General features: G+C 45.9%; 1 protein-coding gene across 5 annotated transcripts in view; it reads right to left on the bottom strand.

Moving 5' to 3' along the window:
• SLC5A11 (solute carrier family 5 member 11) overlaps nt 1–22,663 on the bottom strand; it is a 60,511-nt gene extending 37,848 nt beyond the window's left edge. For 4 of the 5 annotated variants that reach the window (XM_017887124.1, XM_017887127.1, XM_017887129.1 and 1 more), the window contains exons 1-5: nt 22,583–22,663; nt 16,760–16,864; nt 15,109–15,214; nt 7,624–7,704; nt 511–716 (exon numbers count right to left, since the gene is read on the bottom strand). In XM_017887124.1, the coding sequence (XP_017742613.1) occupies nt 511–716; nt 7,624–7,704; nt 15,109–15,214; nt 16,760–16,864; nt 22,583–22,624 (540 nt within the window). In that variant the 5' untranslated portion in view covers nt 22,625–22,663. The remainder of the gene's footprint in view (nt 1–510; nt 717–7,623; nt 7,705–15,108; nt 15,215–16,759; nt 16,865–22,582) is intronic. The other variant, XM_017887128.1, reaches the window with a different exon arrangement.
• Nucleotides 22,664–24,422: the final 1,759 nt, after the last annotated feature.

The following is a 24,422-nucleotide window of genomic DNA, read 5'->3' as shown; positions in this document are numbered from 1 at the left end:
GGCTGAGGCAGGAGGATCATTTGAACTTGGGAATCTGAGAGCAGCCTGGTCAACATAGTGAGACCTGCATCTCTACTAAAAAATAGTAAGAAAAGTAATAAATAGCTGGGCATGGTGGCATGTGCCTGTAGTCCCAGCTACTCAGGAGGCTGAAATGGGAGGATCTCTTGAGCCCAGGAGATGAAGGCTGCTGTGAGCTATGATCATGCCTCTGCCTTCCAGCCTGGGTGATAGAGTGAGATCCTGTCTCAGAAAAAAAAAAAAAAAAAAAAAAAGCAGAGTGTTGAATTTTCCCCTTTGCAAATATCCGCAGCTTTGGATTTGTCGTTCACATTCACAAGAGCAAGAAATAAAATAGCATGTAGAGCAATGGAAAGGAGGAAGTAGTCAAGGAAGCAGAGAAAATGCAAATGAGAGAAGAGGTGGAGGAAGAAAAAAGTACTGACTTCAGCCACCCTAAGGAAAGAAGCAAAGAGAAGGTAAAAGCTTGCTGAGGCCACTGTCCTGTACCTGATCCGTGCACCAGTACCAGAGGGATGGGATGGACATTCCAAACAGGACCCCTGGCCACGGGAGATCAGATGTCAGTGGATCTCGGAAAATATGGAAGGCATCTTCCCGGGGCAGCCCGCAGCTGCTGTTCTCGCTCCGGTTGCTGGCCAGGGCCAAGAAGTACTTCTCCTTCAGGCCTTCCATCCCACCAACTGCGGCGAAACCTAGAATTCAGAGGAAGCCTGTTTTCCAGGAACTCAGATTGGTCCATGGCTGAGGAGATGGCTGGAGATTGGTGAAATTCTAGCAGGACCAGAGCTACCAAAAAATGTTGATCCCCTTAAGGGTTCTTAGCCTCCTCCCCACTTCTTTTTTAACTCAAAAAAATTAATAGTAGAGTTTTATTGGACTATAATTGACCTAACCATAAATTGCAAATATTTAAAGTGTAAAAGTTGATGTTTGACATCAGTATTCACCCATGAAACCTCCGCCATAAAGTAATGAATGTGTCTATCCAAGTTTCTTTTCTTTCTTGCTTTTTTTTTTGAGATGAAGTCTTGCCCTGTCACCCAGGCTGGAGTGTAGTGGCACGATCTTGGCTAACTGCCACCTCCGCCTCCCAGGTTTAAGTGATTCTCCTGCCTCAGCCTCCTGAGTAGCTGGGATTACAGGAGTGCACCACCATGCCTGGCTAATTTTTGTAGTTTTAGTAGAGACAGGGTTTCACCATGTTGTCCAGGCTGGTCTCGAACTCCTGACCTCAAGTGATACTCTTGGCCATTGTCCCAGGCCATTGTATGTTCTTTAAGCCAATTGAATTCCCCTAAAAATAATTTACTACCTCCCTGAAATCATCGACACTTGTCCATCTCCTTTTTCCTTAAGAAGTACGGTATAGAAACATCTACATGACATTAGGATATTGAGAAATCACTCTGTAATTCTCCCTTGTGCATGCTAATAAATTTGTATGCCATTTCTCCTATTAATCTGCCTCTTGTTGGTTGATTTTCCAGTGAGATTTCCAGTCTTCCCTTCGCTCCTACAATTGCTTCTCGGAATAATACTTCTAAATAATGCAAAAATACATAGGATTGCAAAGAAATCAAATATATTGAACCATCAAAATATTAAAAATGTGACATAGTAATTTATTTATTTGCTCCATTAAATTGTAAGACTGGCCAGGTACAGTGGCTCACACCTGTAATACCAGCACTTTGGGAGGCTGAGGGGGGTGAATCGCCTGAGGTCAGGAGTTTGAGACCAACCTGGCCCACATGGGAAACCCCATCTCTACTAAAAATACAAAAATTAGCCAGGCATGGTGGCGGGCACCTGTAATCCCAGCTACTCAGGAGGCTGAGGCAGGAGAATTGCTCCGTGAGGTGGAGTTTGCAGTGAGGCAAGATTGTGTCACTGCATTCCAGCCTGGGCAACAGAGAGAGAATCCATCTCAAAAAAAAAAAAAAAAAAAAAAAAAAAAAAAAAAAAAAAAAAAAAAAAAAAAAGAGTAAGACCTTGCGGTAGGTCTAATAATGGTTTCAGGTTTTGTTGTTTTGTTTGTTCTTAGAGACAGGGTCTCACTCTGTCACCCAGACTGGAGTGTAGTGCTACAATCATAGCTCACGGTAACCTCGAACTCCTGAGCTCAAGCGATCCTCCTGCCTCAGCCTCCAGAGTAGTTAAGACTACAGGCATGTACCACCACATCTAGCGACTTTTAAAGTTTTTTGTAGAGATGGATCTCACTATGTTTCCCAGGCTGGTCTCGAGCTCCCAGGCTCAAGCAATTCTCCTGCTTCAGCCTCCCAAGTGTTGGAATTACAGGCATGAGCCACTGCACATGACCTGTATTTTGTTTCTTTTCTCATTCCAAATTATGCTGTTTTCTCTCTTTTATTTGGTTTGATTTGCAACTGCATTTTATGGTTCTTTTCAAAGAAATAGATATTGGGCCAGGCGAGGTGGCTCACGCCTGTAATCCCAGCACTTTGGGAGGCTGAGGCAGGTGGATCACCTGAGGTCAGGAATTCAAGACCAGCCTGGCCCACATGGGGAAACCCTGTCTCTACTAAAAATACAAAAATTAACCAGGCATGGTGGTGCATGCCTGTAGTCTTAGTTACTCAGGAGGCTGAGGCAGGAGAATCACTTGAACCCGGGTGGCAGAGGTTGCAGTGAGCCAAGATCATACCACTGCATGCCAACCTGGGCAACAGAGCCAGACTCCATCTAAAAAAAAAAAAAACGGCCAGGCACAGTGACTCATGCCTGTAATCCCAGCACTTTGGGAGGAGGCCGAGGTGGGCATATCGCCTGAGGTCAGGAGTTTGAGACCAGCCTGGCCAACATGGTGAAACCCCATCTCTACTAAAAATACAAAAATAAGCTGGATGTGGTGGCGCACGCCTGTAATCCCAGCTACTCAGGAGGCTGAGGCAGGAGAATTGCTTGAATCCGGGAGGCAGAGGTTACAGTAAGCCTGTAAGATGGCACTACTGCACTCCAGCCTGGCAACAGAGCGAGAGCCCATCTCAAAAAAAAGAAAGAAAGAAAGAAAGAAATAGATATTGGAGTAACTGGAGTAACCCATAATGTAGTTTTCTTTTTTCTAAATCACTAAATTGGGCTTTCATATTTATGAATATAAATGTTTTTACAGAGGTACAGCTTTGACTTTATCTATTCAGTATGAAAGGTAATGTTCTCATTTTTTCTGCATAGTCTGTAATAGCAGCTTTTATTTCCTCTGTGACCCAGGCACTATTTAGAAGACGGCTTTTAAATTTCTAAGTAATTAGATTTTAAAAAATTTACACTTTTACTAATGAGTTTAAATTTTTTGGTTTATATGAGTAAGATAATCTGAACAATGTTTTATACATATTTTGTAAACTTTTTTTCAGTGATTAATTTTGTGGGTGATTCTATCAATGCTGGAAAATATACATTCATGATTAGGAGAATGCTTATTCACTTGTAGAATTTATATCTTCTAAATCTTTATTATGTTCTTGTTCTGTTAAGGTATTTTAGTACTGTTTTGGTTTCTGTCAGCTTATAACAACAACTTCTGCTTTGTGTATCTTGTTGCAATATTATTTAATAAACAAAGATTATATATTTACTTATCCCCTGTTTATTGCTTTTGCCTTATGTTATACTTTGTTTTATATGTGCCACCTGCAAATTATATCAAGTTACGTTTTATTAACCCAAACTATAAATCTTAAGTTTTGTTGAGAAAATAAATAATATATAGCTAAGGAAAAGAAAAACAGAACAAACAGCCACACAGATTGATAACTGCTTATAAGAAGCCTTGTCTTTCAATAGGGAATTTTATTCCATTTACTTGTATTGTGATAACTGATATTTTTACTATTACTTTGCATTCTCTTTTATTCTTTCCCTTTGGTTGTGATTTCTTGTTATTCTCTTTTAAGAAAAAAAAACTTATATGCACATATTTCCTACATAAAGGGTTAGATTTATATGAGTATCTGCTTGGAGTTCAGTATTTCTTCTTCATGATGGTTTTCTTCCTGTTTGATGGGAAATCTAGCATACGATCTCTCCCAACATTTTAAAGTTTTTGTTAGTAAAACAGGATTTTAGATCCAATGTTTATTAAATTGTTATACTCTTTATGTAACATTTGTCTTGACCAGACAATTTTTCAGATCTATAACAATTTTTTTTTTTTTTTTTTTTTTTTTTTTTTGAGACGGAGTCTCGCTCTGTCGCCCGGGCTGGAGTGCAGTGGCCGGATCTCAGCTCACTGCAAGCTCCGCCTCCCAGGTTCCCGCCATTCTCCTGCCTCAGCCTCCGGAGTAGCTGGGACTACAGGCGCCCGCCACCTCGCCCAGCTAGATTTTTGTATTTTTTTAGTAGAGACGGGGTTTCACCGTGTTAGCCAGGATGGTCTCGATCTCCTGACCTCGTGATCCGCCCGTCTCGGCCTCCCAAAGTGCTGGGATTACAGGCTTGAGCCACCGAGCCCGGCTAGATCTATAACAATTTTAACTGGATCATTATTTACTACCATTTCCTTTTGAGTCATAATACCAACTCTCGATTTTGTTTCTCTCTTGTATCTTCAAGACAGGCGGATAGGTCCTCCTTTTACTAAGTCCTTGCATAGTTCAGAATATTTCTGCAGCCCTGGTAAACAGGGCACTTGGCTGGGTATCTGATCCTTACTTAGGATACTACTTTTCCCATAAAACACATCTGTAGCCTTTGTTCCACTGTCTTTTGGCATTTTATTGTTATGAAGGAGGGGAATGAGACCAGTTTGTTTTATTATTTTTAGCTCACTACACTTTTTCTGTCTGGGTTCTTTTTTTCTTATACAGAGTCTCACTCTGTCACCCAGGCTGGAGTGCAGTGGTGCAATCATAGTTCACTGCAGCCTCAAGCGCCTGGGCTCAAGCGATCCTCCCGCCTCAACCTCCTCAAGCTCCCTGATCCTCCGGTCCCCAACTGAGACCACAGGTGTGCACCACCACACCCAGCTAATTTTCCGTTTTTCATAGAGTGGGGTCTTGCTTTGTTGTCCAGGCTGGTCTCAAACTACTGGCCTCAAATGATCTTGCCACCTCTCTGTATTCTTTAGTATTTAAAAATTATTCTATACTTCACGTTTTGTTTATAATTCTTTTACCTGGAGATCTCATTCATTGATATTGCCTAAGACACAGCAAACCCTTTACACCTAGCTAGATATATCATCCTCCTTCTAAGGAAAGTTTTCTTTTGTGATTAATTTAATTATTTACTTTGTTCCATTTTTTTCTGATCTTTTTTCTAAGAATAAACATTTCTCAGAAAAAAAAAACAGAAAAAAAGAAAAGAATAAACATTTCTCAAATGGTATATCTCTGCTGGCTGTCTTCTATATTTGTCATCTTTTCTTTTATAATTTTATTATTTATCCCTTTTCTCTGCATTTTATTAGAACTCCTACTTATTTTCAGCCGGGTGTGGTGGCTCACGCCTGTCAACCCAGCACTTTGGGAGGCTGAGGCCAGCAGATGACGAGACCATCCCTGCAAACATGGTGAAACCCCATCTCTACTAAAAATACAAAAATTAGCTGGGCGTGGTGGCGCATGTCTGTAGTCCCAGCTACTCGGGAAGCTGAGGCAGGAGAATCGCTTGAACCTGGGAGGTGGAGGTTGCAGTGAGCCAAGATCATGCCACTGCACTCCAGCCTGGTGACAGAGCAAGACTCCATCTAAACAAACAAAAAAAAAACCTCCTATTTGTTTTCATCCTGGGTTTGATTTTCTTTAGCGTTTGTTCTGCTCTTTACATCCTCCTGTGGGGAGTTTAATTCTGCTAATTTTTTAAGAAAATTTTAGAAAATGTGTTGTAATTTTCTCTAATCTTTTTCCTTTTTATCCGCTTCTATTCTCCCTTCATCTCAGTTTGTCCTCTACTTCTATCTTTCATACATGTTTCATAGAGTTCAGGATTCCAAGCATGGCACTCTTCTAATATTTTCTTCTGAGCCCTAAAAGATATAATTTTCAGCACTATATTCTGCCATCTTTCAGGATTATGATCCCTTGCGCTTTTCTGTGTTTTCTATATTAGTTTTCATAGCCTTTTTTTTTTGAAACAGGGTCTCGCTCTGTTGGCCAGGCTGGAGTGTAGTGGCACAATCTCAGCTCGCTGCAGCCTCAACCTTCCAGGCTCAAGCCATCCTCCCACCTCAGCCTGTCAAGTAGCTGGGACTACAGGCACATGCCACCACACCCGGCTAAGTTTACGTTTATTTTCTGTAGAGACACAGTCTCACTATGTTGTTCAGGCCGGTCTCAAACTCCTGAGCTCAAGCGATCTTCTTGCTTTGGCCTCCCGAAGTGCTGGGATTACAGGTGTGAACCTTTGTGGTAGTCTTTAAGGCTTAATGAGTGGCTTACCTCTAAAAGATAGAAACCTGTGAAGAGTAGTGTTCTCCCCCTTAACAATAATAAGAAGTTGGCTAATCTACAAAATTATAACTTCCCTTGAACCTATCGGAGAGGTGAGGCCATAGAGCAACCAACTGGCCTGAGATCTCAGAAAACACAGGAGCCTCCAAAGAGACCTGGCCGTTGGCAGCAAAACAAAGAAAGACAGGATCACCAAACAAGCTGGTGTGAAGAATTGGGTGAATATTTTGAAACGAATTGCTAAAGTCTAGGTGTGGGCTAGTGCTAGAGTTTAAAGCTTCTGTAGGCTGCATGCAGTGGCTCACGCCTGTAATCTCAGCACTTTGGAAGGCCAAGGCAGGTGGATTGCTTGAGCTCAGGAGTTTGAAACCAACCTGGGCAACATGGTGAAACTCCATCTATTAAAAAAAATGAAAAAAAATTAGCCGGGAGTGGTGGTGCACACCTGTGGGTCCAGCTACTTGGGAGGCTGAGGTGGGAGGATCTCTTGAGCCCAGGAGGCAGCGGTTGCAGTGAGCCAAGATTGTGTCACTGCACTTCAGCCTAGGTGGCAGAGTGAGATCCTGTCTCAAAACAAACAAAAACAACAAAAACCTCTGTAAGGAAAAGCTGTCTCTTCACATTCTTTTCTTTATTCACTTGGTTATTTTTCCATATTAGTATAGAAAGATATTAATTTTACTTAAAAAAAAACAGTGCCAGGTGGGGCGGCTTTGGGAGGCTGAGGCAGGAGGATCACTTGAAATCAAGAGTTTGAGATCAGCCTGGGCAACATAGTGAGACTCTATCTCTACAAAAAACAAAAAGAAAAAAACAATTAGCTGGACATAGTGGGCTATACCTGTAGTCCCAGCTACTCAGGAGGCTGAGGTGGGAGAGTCACTTGAGCCCAGGAGCTCAAGGCTGCAGTGAGCTATGATCACACCACTGCACTCCAGCCTGACTGACAGAGCAAGACCCTGTCTCAAAACAAAAAAATGAAAACAAAAACAGTAAGTTTCCACAATAAGCACAGTTCTCTTCTAGCTAAAATAACCATGCCTCAAGCCAAGCACCTATGACAAAAATCCCCCAGCAGTATGCTCTTTGACAGCTGGGTTTGCCATTCACTGTGTTGAGAGCAGATATCCCTGCTGGAGAGAGGGGCTGTCGTCCACCCAAGTGACCCGGGGACCCCACTTACTGTAGCCCATCAAGGTGAGCGCTCCTATAAGCATGATCAGTGTCTGCAGTGCATCCGTGTAGATCACAGCAGCCAGGCCACCTGGTGGGATGAACACAGGGAGTCTGATGTAAAGGAGTCACTCTGGGTTCCCAAGGGAACCTGGAAGGCCAGGACCTGATGGGAGATTTCTTAGTGATGATTGATTGCAAAGATGGCCATGATCACTCCTCCCTGTGTGCACGCCCATTTTGCAATGTGACTTTGCTGCTCCTTTCGTGATGAAGTGAAGTTGGTGTCTCTACTTCTCACATGGGCTTGGCCATGTGACTTGCTTTGACCAATAGAATGTGGGGGAAGTGGTATGGACCTTGGGGGTCCCTGCAGCTTCTACACTTACTCTCCTGTTGCCCTGAGACCATTTGCTTTAAGAAGCCCAGTCTAACCTAATGGAGGAAGAGGGCCCCCATGGAGGTGAAGCCCAGTCAACAGCCCAAGCTAACACCAGCCATATGAGTGAGGCCATCCTCTTCCAGCCAGCTGCTCCACCTGCCACCGAACTATAGTTCACAGAGCCAGGTGAGACCAGCACACATCCACCCAGGGAACCCACAGACTTCTGGGGAATAATAAACCATTGGTTTTTCAAGCCCCTCAATTTGAGGGTTTTTTAACACAGCAATTTTTTTTTTTTTTTTTTGAGACGGAGTCTGGCTCTGTCACCCAGGCTGGAGTGCAGTGGTGCGACGTTGGCTCACTGCAAGCTCCACGTCCCAGGTTCACGCCATTCTCCTGCCTCAGCCTCCCTAGTAGCTGGGACTACAGGCGCCCACCACCACGCCCGGCTAAATTTTGTATTTTTAGTAGAGACGGGGTTTCACTGTGTTAGCCAGGATGGTCTCCATCTCCTGACCTCCTAATCCACCCGCCTTGGCCTCCCAAAGTGCTGGGATTACAGGCGTGAACGACTGTGCCTGGCTAGCAATTTTCAACTGATACAGGAAGTGGTGCTTGGGCCACAGTCCCCAAGCTCTGAATACCTTTATTTATTTATTATTTATTTGTTTATTTTTCAGAGCCAGGGTCTCACTCTGTCAACCCATGCTGGAGTATAGTGGCATGATCATAACTTGCTGCAACCTAGACCTGCTGGGCCCAGGTGATTCTCCCATCTCAGTCCCCCAAGTAGCTGGGACTACAGGTGTGAGCCACCACGCCCAGCTAATTTTTAAATTTTTTCTAGAGATGGAGTCTTGCTATGTTGCCCAGGGTGGGCTCAAACTCCTGGCTCAAGCAGTCCTCCTGCCTCGGCCTCCCAAGGTGCTGGGATTACAGGTATAAGCAACTACACCCAGTCAACATCTTTATTTTTAAGGTTGGATAAAGGATGCGAGTGTTAGGGATTCAGAGGCCCCCTAGACTTCCTGAAGAGGATCATGGTGGTGCCTCAGAGGATTCTTGTTGAGTTTGCCACCTGCAAAAATCTTCTAAATGGGCTGGGCACGGTGGCTCACGCCTGTAATCCCAGCACTTTGGGAGGCTGAGGCAGCCGGATTACCTGAGGTCAGGGGTTTGAGACCAGCCTGGCCAACATGGTGAAACTCCGTCACTACTAAAAGTACAAAAACTAGCCAGGCGTGGTGGGGCATGCCTGTAGTCCCAGCTACTCAGGAGGCTGAGACAGGAGAATCACTTCAACCCAGGAGGCGGAGGTTGCAGTTAGCCGAGATCGCGCCACTGCACTCCAACCTGGGCAACAGAGCAAGACTTCATCTAAAAAAAAAAAAGAAAAAAAAAGTCTTCCTAACGATGATACTGGTAGCAAATCCATCCGCATCTGGACAGATCAATCTTTCCAGTCTCTTCCTTAAACCTCTGTTCTTCTTCCTTCCCTGAGGAGAAGGGACACTTATGCGTAGAAATGTGTCTACTAAAGGGCACAGTCACTGTACAATTTAAAAACCCTGCGCCTGTGGGTGTGGTGCTCTCCGGGATCCCTCCTTCCTTGCCAGCAAGAATAGGGCTCTCTCACCAAGGGGAGGAGACCTGGCTTTGATTCTGGCCCCAGTTCCCTGCCATTCACTCATGCAGTGAGTCAGCCTGAGTGTGGTGAGGTCCTGGTGTTGGGCACCACTTAACCCTACCATTCTTTCTATATTAACAGTGATGAGGGTCTCTCTTATGCCAGGCACTGTGGGAAGCATTTTGTTCAGTCTTTCACCAAATAGCCGGTGAGCTCCCCACCAAGTTCTATATGGTAGGGATGCAGAGGCCAACAAAATGGCATGTTCCCTGCCCTCAGAGAGCCTACAGTCTAATGGGGGACACAGACCTCCAAACAAGGAACACCAACATTCACCCGCTGTGGCAGCCTGCCCTCCCCTTTCCCCCTGCCCCAGGCACATTGCTTCTGCTAGTTCTGAGAACTCAGCCAAGGTCTTTCTGTATCAGGGGACTTTGCATATGTTAGATTTTGTCAATTTTCTGTTTAGAGTATCCAATGGTATTCCATGGCACTTAGAACAAAAGCTAGGCTTATTTTGTTTCCTTCAAAGCTCTGGTCCCTGCCCTTTTCTCCAATCCCACTCTTACCACCAGGGTTGCTGCTTAGCACAGTGCTCTGATTGGTGTGAATGGCACCCCCCTGGAGTGGAATAGGACACAGCCTGCATAACCATTTGCTCAGGCAGGCTCTCATCTTGGAGTCTTTACTGCAGCCCTTCCCTCAGTCTGGAATTCTCCTCCTCTGCATTGCTGGTGGGTGTTATTTAAACTTGGCTGAGATATGAAAAAATGCTCATCATCACTAATCATCAAAAAAATGCAGATCACAGGCCAGGCGCAATGGTTCACATCTGTAATTCCATCATTTTGGGAGACTGGTGCAGACGGATCACTTGAGGCCAAGAGTTCAAGACCAGCCTGGCCAATACAGTGAAACCCTGTCTCTACCAAAAAATACAAACATTAGCCAGGCATGGTGACTGGCACCTGTAGTCTCAGCTACTTGGGAGGCTGAGGCAGGAGAATCACTTGAACCTGGGAGATGGAGGTTGCAGTGAGCCAAGATTGCACCACTGCACTCCAGCCTTGGTGACAGGTGACAAAAAAAAAAAAACTCACTTGTCCCCTTGGTAAAAAAAAAAAAAAAAAATCACTACCACAATGAGATATCATCTCATACCAGCCAGAACAGCTTTTTTTTTTCTTTTTTTTTTAATTTTCTTTTTTTTCTGAAATGGAGTCTCACTCTGTCACTCAGGCTAGAGTGCAGTGGCACGATCTCAGCTCACTGCAGCCTCTGCCTCCAGGGTTCAAGCAATTGTCCTCCCTCAGCCTCCCCGGTAGCTGGGATTACAGGTGCCCGCCACCACGCCCGGCTAATTTTTTTGTATTTTTAGTAGAGACGGGGTTTCACCATGTTGGCCAGGCTGGTCTCGAACTCCTGACCTCAGGTGATCCTCCTGCCTTGGCCTCCCAAAGTGCTGGGATTACAGGCGTGAGCCACCAAGCCTGACCAGAACAGCTTTAAACAGTGAAAACCAGTTAAGAAGTCAACACATAACAGATGTTGGCAAGGTTGTGAAGCAAAGGGAATGCTGATGCACTGTCTGTGGGAGTGTGATATGGTTTGGCTCTGTGTCCCCACCCAAATCTCATGTTGAATTGTAATCCCCGCATGTTAGGGGAGGGTCCTGGTGGGAGGTGATCGGATCATGGGGGTGATTTTAATGGTTCAGCACCATCCCCCAGTGCTGTCTGGTGACAGAGTTCTCATGAGAGCTGATTGCTTCCAAGTGTGTAGCACTAGGCCAGGCGCGGTGGCTCACGTCTGTAATCCCAGCACTTTGGGAGGCCGAGGTGGGCAGATCACCTGAGCTTGGGAGTTCGAGACCAGTCCGACCAACATGGAGAAATCCCATCTCTACTAAAAACACAGAATTAACTGGGCACGGTGGCAGGTGCCTGTAATCCCAGCTACTTGGGAGGCTGAGGAGGAGAATTGCTTGAACCCAGGAGGCAGAGGTTGCGGTGAGCTGAGATCGCACCATTGCAGTCTAGTTGCGAAAGAGTAAGTCTCCATCCCCCCCCCGCCAAAAAAAAAAAGTGTGTGGCACCTCCCCCTTCACTCTTTCTCTCCAGCTCCATCATGGTAGGACGTGCTTACTTCCCCTTTGCCTTCCACCATGTCTGTAAGTTCCCTGAGGCCTCCAAGCCATGCTTCCTGTTAAGCCTGTGTAAGTGTGAGTCAATTAAACCTCTTTTTTTTTTTCATAAATTATCCAGTCTCAGGTAGTTCTTTATAGCAGTGTGAGAATTGACTAATACAAAGTGTAAATTAGTTCAGTCACTGTGGAGAGAGAACTGAGAATCGAACTGAGAATTTGACCAGCAACCCCACTACTGAGTATGTACCCAGAGGAAAATAAGTCATCCTACCAAAAAGACACATCCCTCATATGTCCATCACGACACTATGCATAACAGCAAATATATGGAATTGACACAGGTGCCCATCCACAGTGGACTGGATAAAGAAAATATGGTACAGATACACCATGAAATACTACACAGCCATTAAAAAGGACAAAATCAGGCCAGACGCGGTGGCTCAAGCCTGTAATCCCAGCACTTTGGGAGGCCGAGACGGGCAGATCGCGAGGTCAGGAGATCGAGACCATCCTGGCTAACCCGGTGAAACCCCGTCTCTACTAAAAAATACAAAAAACTAGCCGGGCGAGGTGGCGGGCATCTGGAGTCCCAGCTACTCGGGAGGCTGAGGCAGGAGAATGGCGTAAACCCGGGAGTCGGAGCTTGCAGTGAGCTGAGATCTGGCCACTGCACTCCAGCCTGGGCTACAGAGCGAGACTCCATCTCAAAACAAAACAAAACAAAACAAACAAACAAACAAAAAAAGGACAAAATCATAACCTTTGCAGCCCAACCTGAATGCAGCTGAGGCCCTTATCCTAAGTGAATTAATGCAGGACCAGAAAACCAAATACCGTATGTTCTCACTTATTCGTTTATTTTCTTTTTCTTTGAGACGGGGTCTTGCTCTGTTGCCCAGGCTGGAATGCAGTGGTGCGATCTATGCTCACTGCAACCTTGCAACCTCTGCCTCCTGGGTTCAAGCGATTCTCCTGCCTCAGCCTTCCACATAGCTGGGATTACAGGTGCCCACCACCACACTCAGCTAATTTTTGTATTTTTAGTAGAGAAGGGGTTTCACCATGTTGGCCAGGATGGTCTGGAGCTCCTGAACTCAGGTGATCTTCCCACCTTGGCCTCCCAAAGTGCTGGGATTACAGGAGTGAGCCACCACGCCTGGCCCACATGTTCTCATTTATAAATGGAAACTGAATAAACATTGGGTACTCATGGACTTGAATAAGGGAACTGGGAACTACTAGAGGGGGCAGAGAGGGAGGAGGACACTGGTTGAAAAACTACCTACTGGGTACTCTGCTCACTACCTGGGCTAATGGATCCATTTGTACCCCAGACCTCAGCATCATGCAATGTACCCATTAACAAACCTGCATGTACCTCCTGAATCTAAAATAAAAGTCAAAGGTGAAAAAAAAGTTGGTTGAGGTATCACCTTAGAGAGGCCTTACCTGAATATTCTATGTTAAAAAAAGAACAACAAAAAAAAGAACCTTTCCTCCATCTCTTCACCCTAATTAATTTTTCCTTATAGCACTTATCAAGTTGTAATAATATACACTGATATATTTAATTATTTATTTTTGAGACAGAGTTCCACTCTGTTGCCCAGGCTGGAGTGCAGTGGTGCGATCTTGGCTCACTGCAACCTCCGCCTCCTAACTTCAAGTGATTCTCCTGCCTCAGCCTCCCGAGTAGCTGGGATTACAGGTGTGTGCCATCATGCCCAGCTAATTTTTTTGTAATTTTAGTAGAAGCGGGATTTCGCCATGTTGGCTAGGCTGGTCTAGAACTCCTGACCTCAGGTGATCCACCCACCTTGGCCTCCCAAAGTGTTGGGATTACAGATGTGAGCCACCACACCCGGCCTGACATTATTTATTGATTTCCCTGTTCATTGTCTCCCATCCTCAATAAGTTCCTCCAGAGTAGAGAGATTTGTCTTGTTTACACCTGTGCCTCACTCCCTGGCACACAGTAGGAAATGTATATCCATATACACATACCTGTATATGTAAATACATAATATATAGATACAAGGTACATAATATACAGATACCAGTACTATATACCATAATGTATAGATACCATAATATATAGATACCATTATGTATACTATATACATAATATATAGATACCAGATACCAGCATAATATATAGATACAGTATGTTTGTGTCTGTGCACACACAGGCACACACAGACACAAACAGACACACACATATATATGGAATGAGTTAAATTATGCCAAGAGGAGGCAGAGAAGGGTGAAAATAGAGTGGAAGATGAGATAATGAATATTTAAAAGCAGGTGCTTCTCAAGGCCCTACTGCGTGCCAGGCACTCTTCTAGGATACAGGTATGAGGGGGAGAGATGAGGTTACCTGCCCTCAGGCTCCAGGATTACAGTAATTTATTATCCAGCCTGTATTGTGCCTGCGAATGCACATGGCTCAGCAGTTAGTAAGTGCTCAAGAAACAGTTCTGGGGTACATGAATGGGAAAAAACATTATGCCATTGTGGTGCATTTTAAAAATGCTTTATCTTTTTTTATTCTGAGATGGAGTCTCGCTCTGTCACCCAGGCTGGAGGGCAATGGCACGATCTTGGCTCACTGCAACCTCCGCCCCCCGGGTTCAAGCGATTCTCCTGCCTCAGCCTCCCAAGTAGCTGGGATTACGGGAGTCTGCCAGCACACCTGGCTAATTTTTTTTTCTTTGAGCCGGTGTCTCGCTCTGTCACCCAAGCTGGAGTGCAGTGGTGCGATCTCGGCTCACTGCAACCTCCGCCTCCCAGGTTCAAGCAATTCTCCTGCCTCGGCCTCCTGAGTAGCTGGGATTACAGGCACGGGCCATCACGCCTGGCTAATTTTTGTATTTTAGTAAAGAGGGGTTTTGCCATGTAGGTCAGGCTGGTCTTGAACTCCTGACCTCGTGATTCACCTGCCTCGGCCTCCCAAAGTGCCGAGATTACAGGCGTGAGCCACCATGCCTGGCCTAATTTTTGTATTTTTAGTAGAGATGGGGTTTTGTCATGTTGGCCAGGCTGGTCTGGAATTCCTGACCTCAAGTGATCCACCTGCCTTGACTTCCCAAAGTGCTGGGATTACAGGCATGAGCCACCTCACCTGACCTAAAATGCTTTATCTTATCAGGTAACCCCCTTCCTTTGGATAATGGTCAGGAGAAATCTTTTTATCTAAGGTAAAGGAGTGACGTTTAATGAATAAATGGGTCTTAGCACAATGGAACATCAGAAGATGGGCAAGGAAAAGGTAGAGTGGCCCACAGCCCCTGCCCACCACCTCTGCCAGGTGTTACCCTTTGTCCAGTCTTACCAGCAACTGTGTATACAGCAGTGATGGCCAGCAGCCCAACTATGGCCAGGTACAGATCCAGGTGCAAAGACTGCTGGATGAAGATGGCACCTGCATACATGTCTACCTGTGGAGAAAGGAGGTTGATGGATGAACAAATGTATGAATGAACAAATGAACGAATGAATGAATGGACATTTGCAGCCCAGGTTCCCTGGGATCAGGGCCTAGCCTAGATGCTGACAAACACAGAAGAGTCACACATCATCCCTTCTTTATCCATTGCATCCCAGATCAGGGGTCTTAAACTGGAGCCCTGCAGGCCCTGGGCTGATGCAGCAGCCTCCTCAGTGGTCTTTCTGCTTCTGCTTTTGGTCCTCTCCCACTCCATTTTCCACACTGCAACCTTCATTAAATACCATCATGATCACATCATCCTTCTCCTCCCCACTCAAACTCTTAAGTAACTCCCCCATTACCCCCAAGATAAAGGCTAAATAAATGAGGCTAAATACCCACTTCATACTCCCAGACCTCCACAGACTCTGAAATACCCTCTGTTTCTCAATAAGTCATGTGTGCCTGGGCCTCCTAGATGTTGCTTGTGCTGGAGGGCCAGTCCCCTTTCTCTAACTGTAAGTTCCTTCTGGAATGTAACTTCCCCTAGAAGGCTTCCCACATCTGTAGCTTCCCACCAGACTGCAAGTGAACATTCTAGTAAGGAGCTTGTGTGTCTGTCCTGCAGTCTGGAGCTGGCGTGGATTCCCTTATTGTTATTTGGATTGAATGGAACCTCTTCTGCTCCCCCTCACCACTTCCCATAGGACAAGCTCCTCCCTCCTGCCTGGCTGGAAGCGAAGACAGCTTCTGCTGAGGAGCACGCGTCTGGAGGTTGCAATACACCTGTTCTTTGCCACTTCCTAGGAGATCTGCCTATCCAAAGGCCAGGGTGCGGCTGGCACCATCAGCCATCAGCACATCTGATAAACAGTTGATCACCATCTAATTCCAGGAGGAAGAGAACAGTCCTATCCAAGGGTTGGCAGGGTTCTTGGAGTCCCATTGATCAACCCACACCATCCTGAGATGTTGACAAAAAAGTTTTGGCAGGAGTAGGAGAGAAAATCCTTCCCTCCTTTCCTCTACCTTTTCTCCCAATTTCTTCTTCTTCTTCTTTTTTTTTTTTTGAGACGGAGTCTCGCTTTTTTGACCCAGAGTCTCGCTCTTTCACCCAGGCTGGAGTGCAGTGGCGTGATCTTGGCTCACTGCAACCTCCGTCTCCCCGGCTCAAGCAATTCTCCTGCCTCAGCCTCCCGAATAGCTGGGACTACAGGCGCCCGCCACCACACCCAGCTAATTTTCATATTTTTTGGTAGAGATGGGGTTTCGCCATGTTGGCCAGACTGGCCTCGAACTCCTGACCTTAAGTGATACACCCACCGCAGCCTCCCAAAGTGCTGAGATGACAGGCGTGAGCCACTGCACCCGACCATTTTCTCCCAGTTTCCTCTGTCCACGCTTACCTCCCCACATCCCATCTTCCTCTAACCTCCCTGCAGCCTACAAAAGAGGAGGAGAAAGGGGATAGGGAGGAGACAGTCCCGAGCAATGATCTGTGCCTTATCTTCTCCCCATGCTGCATGGGTGTGACCAGGCTGTGTCCCCGCCTTACCGAGATCTTGGTGAAGATGTAGATAAACAGGTAAAGTACAGCCAGGATGATGGGAATTCTGATACCACCGAAGCGCTTCCGTAGGTATTCTGGCATCGTGGTGACCTGAGGGCCAGAGCTGAGATTTCACCACCAGCTGACTTCACCACCAGCACGTGACCTCCCCCACACCAGCCCTTCCCATCTGCTCCTGCCCCTGCAACTCAGAGCACAGGTGATCTTCTTGAGATTCTCAATCTGATACTTAAGAAGGGAGGAGAGGCCAGGCGCGGTGGCTCAAGCCTGTAATCCCAGCACTCTGGGAGGCCGAGGCGGGTGGATCACGAAGTCAGGAGATCGAGACCATCCTGGCTAACACGGTGAAACCCCGTCTCTACTAAAAAATACAAAAAACGAGCCGGGCGAGGTAGCGGGCGCCTGTGGTCCCAGCTACTCGGGAGGCTGAGGCAGGAGAATGGCGTAAAAAAACCCGGGGGGCGGAGCTTGCAGTGAGCTGAGATCCGGCCACTGCACTCCAGCCCGGGCGACAGAGCGAGACTCCGTCTCAAAAAAAAAAAAAAAAAAAAAAAAAAAAAAAAGGGAGGAGAGGGACCCAGCGCAGTTGGTTCCCATCACTTTGCGAAACTGAGGCAAGAGGATCATTTGAGTGCAGGAGTGTGAGACCAGCCTGGACAACACGGTGAAACCTCATTTCTACAAAAAATATAAATTTAGTCATGCGTGGTGGCAGGTGCCTGTAGTCCCAGCTACTCAGGTGACTGAGGTGGAAGGATCACTTGAGCCTGAGCCCAGGAGGTCGAGGGTGCAGTGAGCCGTGATCATGCCATTGCACTCTAGCCTAAGTGACAGGGAGACCCTGCCTCAAAAAATATACATATGGTAGACAAAAGTAAAGTCTAGGTGGATAATAGATTTAATTGTGAGGCTGTGCACGATGGCTCACACCTGTAATCCAGCACTTTAGGAGGCCAAGGTGGGAGGATCACTTGAGCCCAGGAGTTCAAGACCGGCCTGGGCAACATCTCTATTGCTACAGTAAGACCCCATCTCTATTTTTTTTTTTAAGACATATAACCTAGTAGAAAAATGGGCAAAAGTCCTAGACAAGTTACTTCCTCAAAGAGGAAATACAAATGGCCGGAAAATGTATAAAAAGAGTTGCCAATTAAAAACAGTGAGATGGCCAGGTGCGGTGGCTCATGCCTGTGATCCTAGCACTTTGGGAGGCGAGGTGGGAGGATCATCTGAGGTCAGGAGTTCGAGATCAGCCTGGCCAACTTGGCGAAACCCCGTCTCTACTAAAAATACAAAAATTAGCTGGGCTTGGTGGCTGTAGTCCCAGCTACTGGGGCAGTGTGTGTGTGGCGGGGGACGGGGTGAGGCAGGAGAATCAAGAATCACTTGAACCCAGGTAGGCGGAGGTTGCAGTGAGCTGAGGGCACGCCACTGCACTCCAGCCTGGGCGACAGAGTGAGACTCCGTCTCAAAAATTTTAAAAAGCAGTGAGATATCACTACACATGCACCAAATTCACAAGAATCTTTAAGTTGGAGAATATAAAATGTCACCAAGGATACACTGAATTGCAGGAAAGGGAATTTTCATATGCTATTGGTGGGAATATAAATGGATAGAACTACTCTGGGAAAATGTTTGTCAATATATTGTAAAGCCAAAGATGAACATATCCAAGGACCTAGAAATTCCACTCATAGGTAGATTTTCTCATCAATACATGTTTATGTGCAGAAGAACACATTTATGAAAATGCTCACAGCAGTGCTGTCTATCATAGACCAATACTGGGAGCAACTTGAATGCCCATGAACAACAGAATGGATAAACATATTGGGATGTGAGTCATACTACACGATACTGCATAGCAATGAAAATTAACACACCAGCTACATGGAACAAAAGAATATTACTCCAAGCTGGGTGCAGTGGCTCACACCTGTAATCCCAACACTTTGGGAGGCTGAGCCGAGTGGATCACCTGAGGTCAGGAGTTCAAGACCAGCCTGGCCAACATGGGGAAACCCCGTCTCTACTAAAATTACAAAAATTAGTCAGGCGTGGTGGTGGCCGCCTGTAATCCCAGTTACTTGGGAGGTTGAGGCAGAATTGCTTGAATCCAGGAGGCAGATGTTGCGGTGAGCTGAGATCATGCCACTGCACTCCAGCCTGGGCAGCAAAGCGAGACTCTGCCTCAAAATAAAAGAAAAAAATTACTCCAGTTTTCAATTATCTATAACCCACTCTTCACCAAAAAAAGTAAAATTCAACTATATTGTTCAGGCATGCAGACTTAAAACTGTAAAGAAAAGCAAGGAAGTAATTGCTTAATAGGAAAGCCAAAGAGAGAGGAAGGCATTGTGATTTTTCTTTTTTAGAGACAGGGTCTCGCTGTGTCACCCAGGCTGGAGTGCAGTGGTATGATCATAGCTCACTGCAGCCCTGATCTCCTGGGTTCAAGCAATCAATCCTCCTGCCTCAGTCTCCCATCCTCTTGCCTCAGCCTCCTGACTAGCTGGGACTAAAGGTGCACACCACCAGTCTCAGCTAATTCTTTATTTTAATTGTTTTGGTAGAGATGGGGGTCTCACTAGGTTGGCCAGGCTGGTCTCAAACTCCTGGCTTCAAGCAATCCTCCCACCTCAGCCTTCCAAAGAGCTGGGCCTGAGCCACTGTGCCCAGCCAGCATTGTGACTTTCTAAAGGCTTGCAAGGGACATTATATTTCCTTCCTTCCTTCCTTCCTTCCTCCCTCCCTCCCTCCTTCCCTACTTCCCTCCCTCCCTTCCTCCCTTCCCTTTCCCTTCCCTTTCCCTTCCCCTTTCTTTTCCTTCTGATGGAGTCTCGCTCTGTCACCCAGGCAGGAGTGCAGTAGTGTGATACTGGCTTACTTCACTCTGCCTCCTGGGTTCAATCAATTCTCCCACTTCAGCCTCCCGAGTAGCTGGAACTACAGGCGCCCGCCACCACGCCTGGCTAATTTTTGTATTTTTAGTGGAGACAGGGTTTCACCATGTTAGCCAGGCTGGTCAAACTCCTGACCTCAAGTGATCTGCCCGCCTCAGCCTCCCAAAATGCTGGGATTACGGGCATGAGCCACTGCACCTGGCTGACATTGTTTTCTGTCTTGATGTGGGTGTTCCTTTAACAATAATCTGTCAAGCTGCACTTTTGTGTTTGGTGTGTGTGTGTGTGTGTGTGTATGTTTTATTGCTTTTCTGAGTGCTTATTTCATGTCCTAATAAAAACAAATTGGGTGGCTTTAAAACTTTTTCTCAACACTTTGGCATTTATTATCTAGGATGGGTTTAACCTCTCCTTTGTATATGTGTAAGACATTGCCCCAAGGATGTCTAGATCCAGGAGATTTTATTTTCTTATTTAACAATAGCTTGTAGATTAGCATGCCTCTATGGACTTCATCCCTTATCACAGCATGAAGTAGTATAGCCTGGCCATTCAGTTCCCTGTTAATGGACATGGTGGTTGTTCCCAGGTTTTTCTATTACAAACAACTACTGCAGCCATTTCAGATCTCTGCATCTGGCCTGCGCAGTGCCTCGTACCTGTAATCTCAGCACTTTGGGAGGCTGAGGTGGGTGGATCACGAGGTCAGGAGTTTGAGACCAGCCTGACCAACATGGTGAAACCCTGTCTCTACTAAAGATACAAAAATTAGCCGGGCATGGCGGCAGGTGCCTGTAATCCCAGCTACTTGGGAGGCTGAGGCAGACAATTGCTTGAACCCGCAAGGGGGAGCTTGCAGTGAGCTGAGATCCTGCCACTGCATTCCAGCCTGGGCGACAGAGCAAGACTCCATCTCAAAACAAACAAACAAAACAAAACAAAAACAACAAACTTTGCATTTTCTCAACCTAAAGCTTCACAAGTTCCTTTCTCACTCTCAGCTGATGACGTTATCTTCTGTTTGCCAGAGAAAATGGAAGCCATCAGGTGAGAATGTCTGGCAACCCTAAATATTCACTTACCTGCATTTCTACCATCATATATGCCTTCCCGTAGCAGGCACTCAATGACTTTCTTGATGCATTGACCCATGTTGCCCAGGCTGGTCTCGAACTCCTGGCCTCAAGCAATCCCCCCAACTCGGCCTCCCAAAGTGCTGGGATTACATACATGAGCCACCATGCCCAGCCTACTTTGTGTATTTTTTAACATTTCCATAATAAAAAGCTAAAATCAGTTACTGCTTTACAAACAACACTGTGATATTGTGTGATCTTGCCATGTGCAGTAGAACATCTAGAACAGAATTAAGAAAGTATGAATGATGCAATACTGCCAGTGAGATCATACACGATTTTTCAAAAACTGCTTTTCAGGCCAGGCATGGTGGCTCATGCCTGTAATTCCAGCACTTTGGGAGGCTGAGGCAGGTGGATCAAAAGGTCAGGTATTCGAGACTAGCCTGGCCAACATGGTGAAACCCCGTCTCTACTAAAATACAAAATTAGCTAGGCGTGGTGGTGGGCACCTGTAATCCCAGCTACTTGGGAGGCTGAGGCAGGAGAATTGCTTGAAACTGGGAGGCAGAGGTTTGCAGTGAGCTGAGGTCGGGCCATTGCACTCCAGTCTGGGCAAGAGCAAAACTCTGTCAAAAAAAAAAAAAAAAAAAAAAACCCACAAAAAAAATGCTTTTCAAGGAGTCAAAAGCAGCATTATTTTATGTTGACATTTTGTACCAGACAGAAATAGCTCAATTATTACAGTTTTGTGTGCAAAGAAAGAAAAAAAATCACTGAATTATATATATGATTTATATATATATATATATGATTTAAATCTATCTATCTATCTATCTATCTATCTATCTATCTATCTATCTATCTATATAGATGTAGATATATGATTGAGAGAGGGTCTCGGTGTGTCACACAGGCTGGAGTGCAGTGGTGTGTGATCTCAGCTCACTGCATCCTCTGCCTCCCAGGCTGAAGCAATTCTCATGGCTTCTCAGCCTCCTGAGTAGTTGGGATTATGGGTGCATACCACCATACCTGGCTAATTTTTGTATTTTTTTAGTAGAGACAGGTTTTCACTATGTTGCCCAGCCTGGTCTCGAACTCCTAGCCTCAAGTGATCCGCCTGCCTTGGCCTCCCAAAGTGCTGTGATTACAGGCATGAGCTATATACTTTCATTTTTATTTTTATTTTTTAGTAGAAAGCAGAAACATAGGCTGGGCATGGTGGCTTATGCCTGTAATTCCAGCTACTCAGACTGGGAGGCTGAGGTGTGCAGATCACTTGGGCCTAGGAGTTCAAGACCAGCCTGGGTAACATGGCGGAGTTTTTGTATTTTCTACTAGAAAAAAAAAATACAAAAATTAGCTGGGTGTGGTGGCATGCATCTGTGGTCCTAGCTGCTGGGGAGGCTGGTGAGACCAGGTGAGCCAAGATTGCACCACTGCATTCCATCCTGGGGACAGAGCCAGACCCTGTCTCAAAAAAATATAGCAGAAACATATTGTGATTTAAGCATTTGAAAGAGATTGTGAGCTTTACATTTGTGTTTTGGTATTTAAAATTGGGGGGGAGGGCCATAATTTTTCCAACCTCCAAATGCCCTCTGTGTGCCTTGGATGTTGGTTACTGGCAGGAAGTGCTACGGACTGGGTTCCTCATTGTCTCACCTGTGGATCATCCCTCCCCTTTACTGGGGCCTCTGAGTGGCAATCTGATGGATGACCATGGGCAGGATGGAGGGATGGCAGGATGAGGGAGGGACTGCAGGGCTGAGATTCCCAAAGCATCTTTCAATTATACAGCATGCCAATGTTCCCTGACTCACCTGACCAGCAATGTAGATAGGGAGGAAGATCCAGGCCAACATCAGCACAGAAAACAAGCCCTGCTCAAGAAAACACAGTCAGGACTTGGCCCGCAGCTCACAACAAGGTACCCATTTGGATTTCCCTCTGCACCCTGAAGCAGCCTGGCCTGAACTCCACCTCTGGTGTAGTCTCTTACTTGCTGAGTAGTTCACCTGCGCTGGCCTTCATATTTCCTTTTTTAACATGGGGAACGGATTCAGGAAGGAAGAGGAGAGTGGAAAAAGAAGCCTTTTGTGACACTTCCTAGTTCTGTGTCTCCTAAACATCATGTCATCGCTTCATTGTGTCCCCTCCCCTCCTCGGCAGTGATTAAAACAAGGCCATGACAGCAGGCAGATCTGGGTTCAAAGACCGACCACAAGAGTTAACACAGGTCTCCAAGACACGTTTTTCTCACCTGGAAAATGGGCATATCAGTGCCTTTCTAGGTGGTTGCAAGGAAATCAGCGAGATGGTACTGAATGAGTACTGTATGCCAGGTGCCTCTCTGCACCCTTTACAAGCATTAACTCATTTGACCCTCATAATGGTTCTACATGGCAGGTACCATTAATATGCCTGTTATGTACATGAGGCCCAGAGAGGTTAAGAAACTTGCCCAGCTGGGTGCGGTGAGTCACGCCTGTAATCCCAGCACTTTGGCAGGCAGAAACCAGCAGATCACTTGTACCCAGGAGTTCAAGACCAACCTGGGCAACACAGTGAAATTCCCGTCTCTACAAAAAATATGAAAATTAGCTAGGCATGGTGGCGTGCACCTGTGATCCCAGCTACTTGGGAGGCTGAAGGGGAAGATGGTTTGAGCCTGGGAGGTGGAGTTTGCAGTGAGCTGTGACCACACCACTGCACTCCAGCTTGGACGATGGAGCGAGACACTGTCTCAAACAAAACAAAACAAAACAAAACAAAAAACCACTTGCCACCCAAGGTCACACAAAAAGCCACTTGCCGCTGAAATTTATAAGAGTTGGAGCAAGAATGTAAACCTAGGCTGTGTGGGTTCAATCTGTAAATGAATCCTATAATGGGATAGTGTATGTAACATATCAAAGTCTGTTCCTGGCATAGAATAAGCATCCCCAAAATATTGGACATTATGAAGGCAATGATCATTATTAATAATCCCCTCCCTGCCCTGACCCCAGTAAAAATCATATCCCAAATGAGCCCTGCTATGTAAGAGAGTGTATCTTATCTCTTGGGTATCTCAGAGGTAGCCAAAAAAAGTCAAAAACTACTGAACTGCAAAATTTTTGCGATGGTTGATTGATGTCTAAAGTACACAGAAATACGCTTCAGTCTCCACGATACCTTCTTTCTTCTGCATCTCTAGAAGAGGAATTCTGAGCCCTCCTCTTCACACACCATTTTTTTAAATTTATTTTTTAAGACATAGTCTCAGAGACTCTGTCGCCCAGGCTGGAGTGTAGTGTCACAATCTCACCTCATCGCAACCTCCATCTCCCAGGTTCAAGTGATTCTCCTGACTCAGCCTCCTGAGTAGCTAGGATTACAGGCGTGCACCACCAAGCCTTGCTAATTTTTGTATTTTTAGTAGAGATGGGGTCTCACTGTGTTGGCCAGGTTGGTCTCAAACTCCTGACCTCAAATGATCCACCCACCTCGGCCTCCCAAAGTGCTGGGATTACAGGCCTGAGCCATTGCGCCCATCCCACTATTTTTGGGGGGTTTTTTGTGTTTTTTTTTTGGTTTTTTTGGTTTTGTTTTGTTTTTTTTTTTGAGACGGAGTCTCACTCTTCTCCTCCTCCTCCCCTCCTCCTTCTTCTCCTCCTCCCC

Source organism: Rhinopithecus bieti, unplaced genomic scaffold (genome assembly GCF_001698545.2).
Source record: "Rhinopithecus bieti isolate Rb0 unplaced genomic scaffold, ASM169854v2 scaffold_13348, whole genome shotgun sequence".
NCBI classification, from domain to species: Eukaryota; Metazoa; Chordata; class Mammalia; order Primates; family Cercopithecidae; genus Rhinopithecus; species Rhinopithecus bieti.
This window is presented reverse-complemented; position numbering and strand designations above follow the sequence as displayed.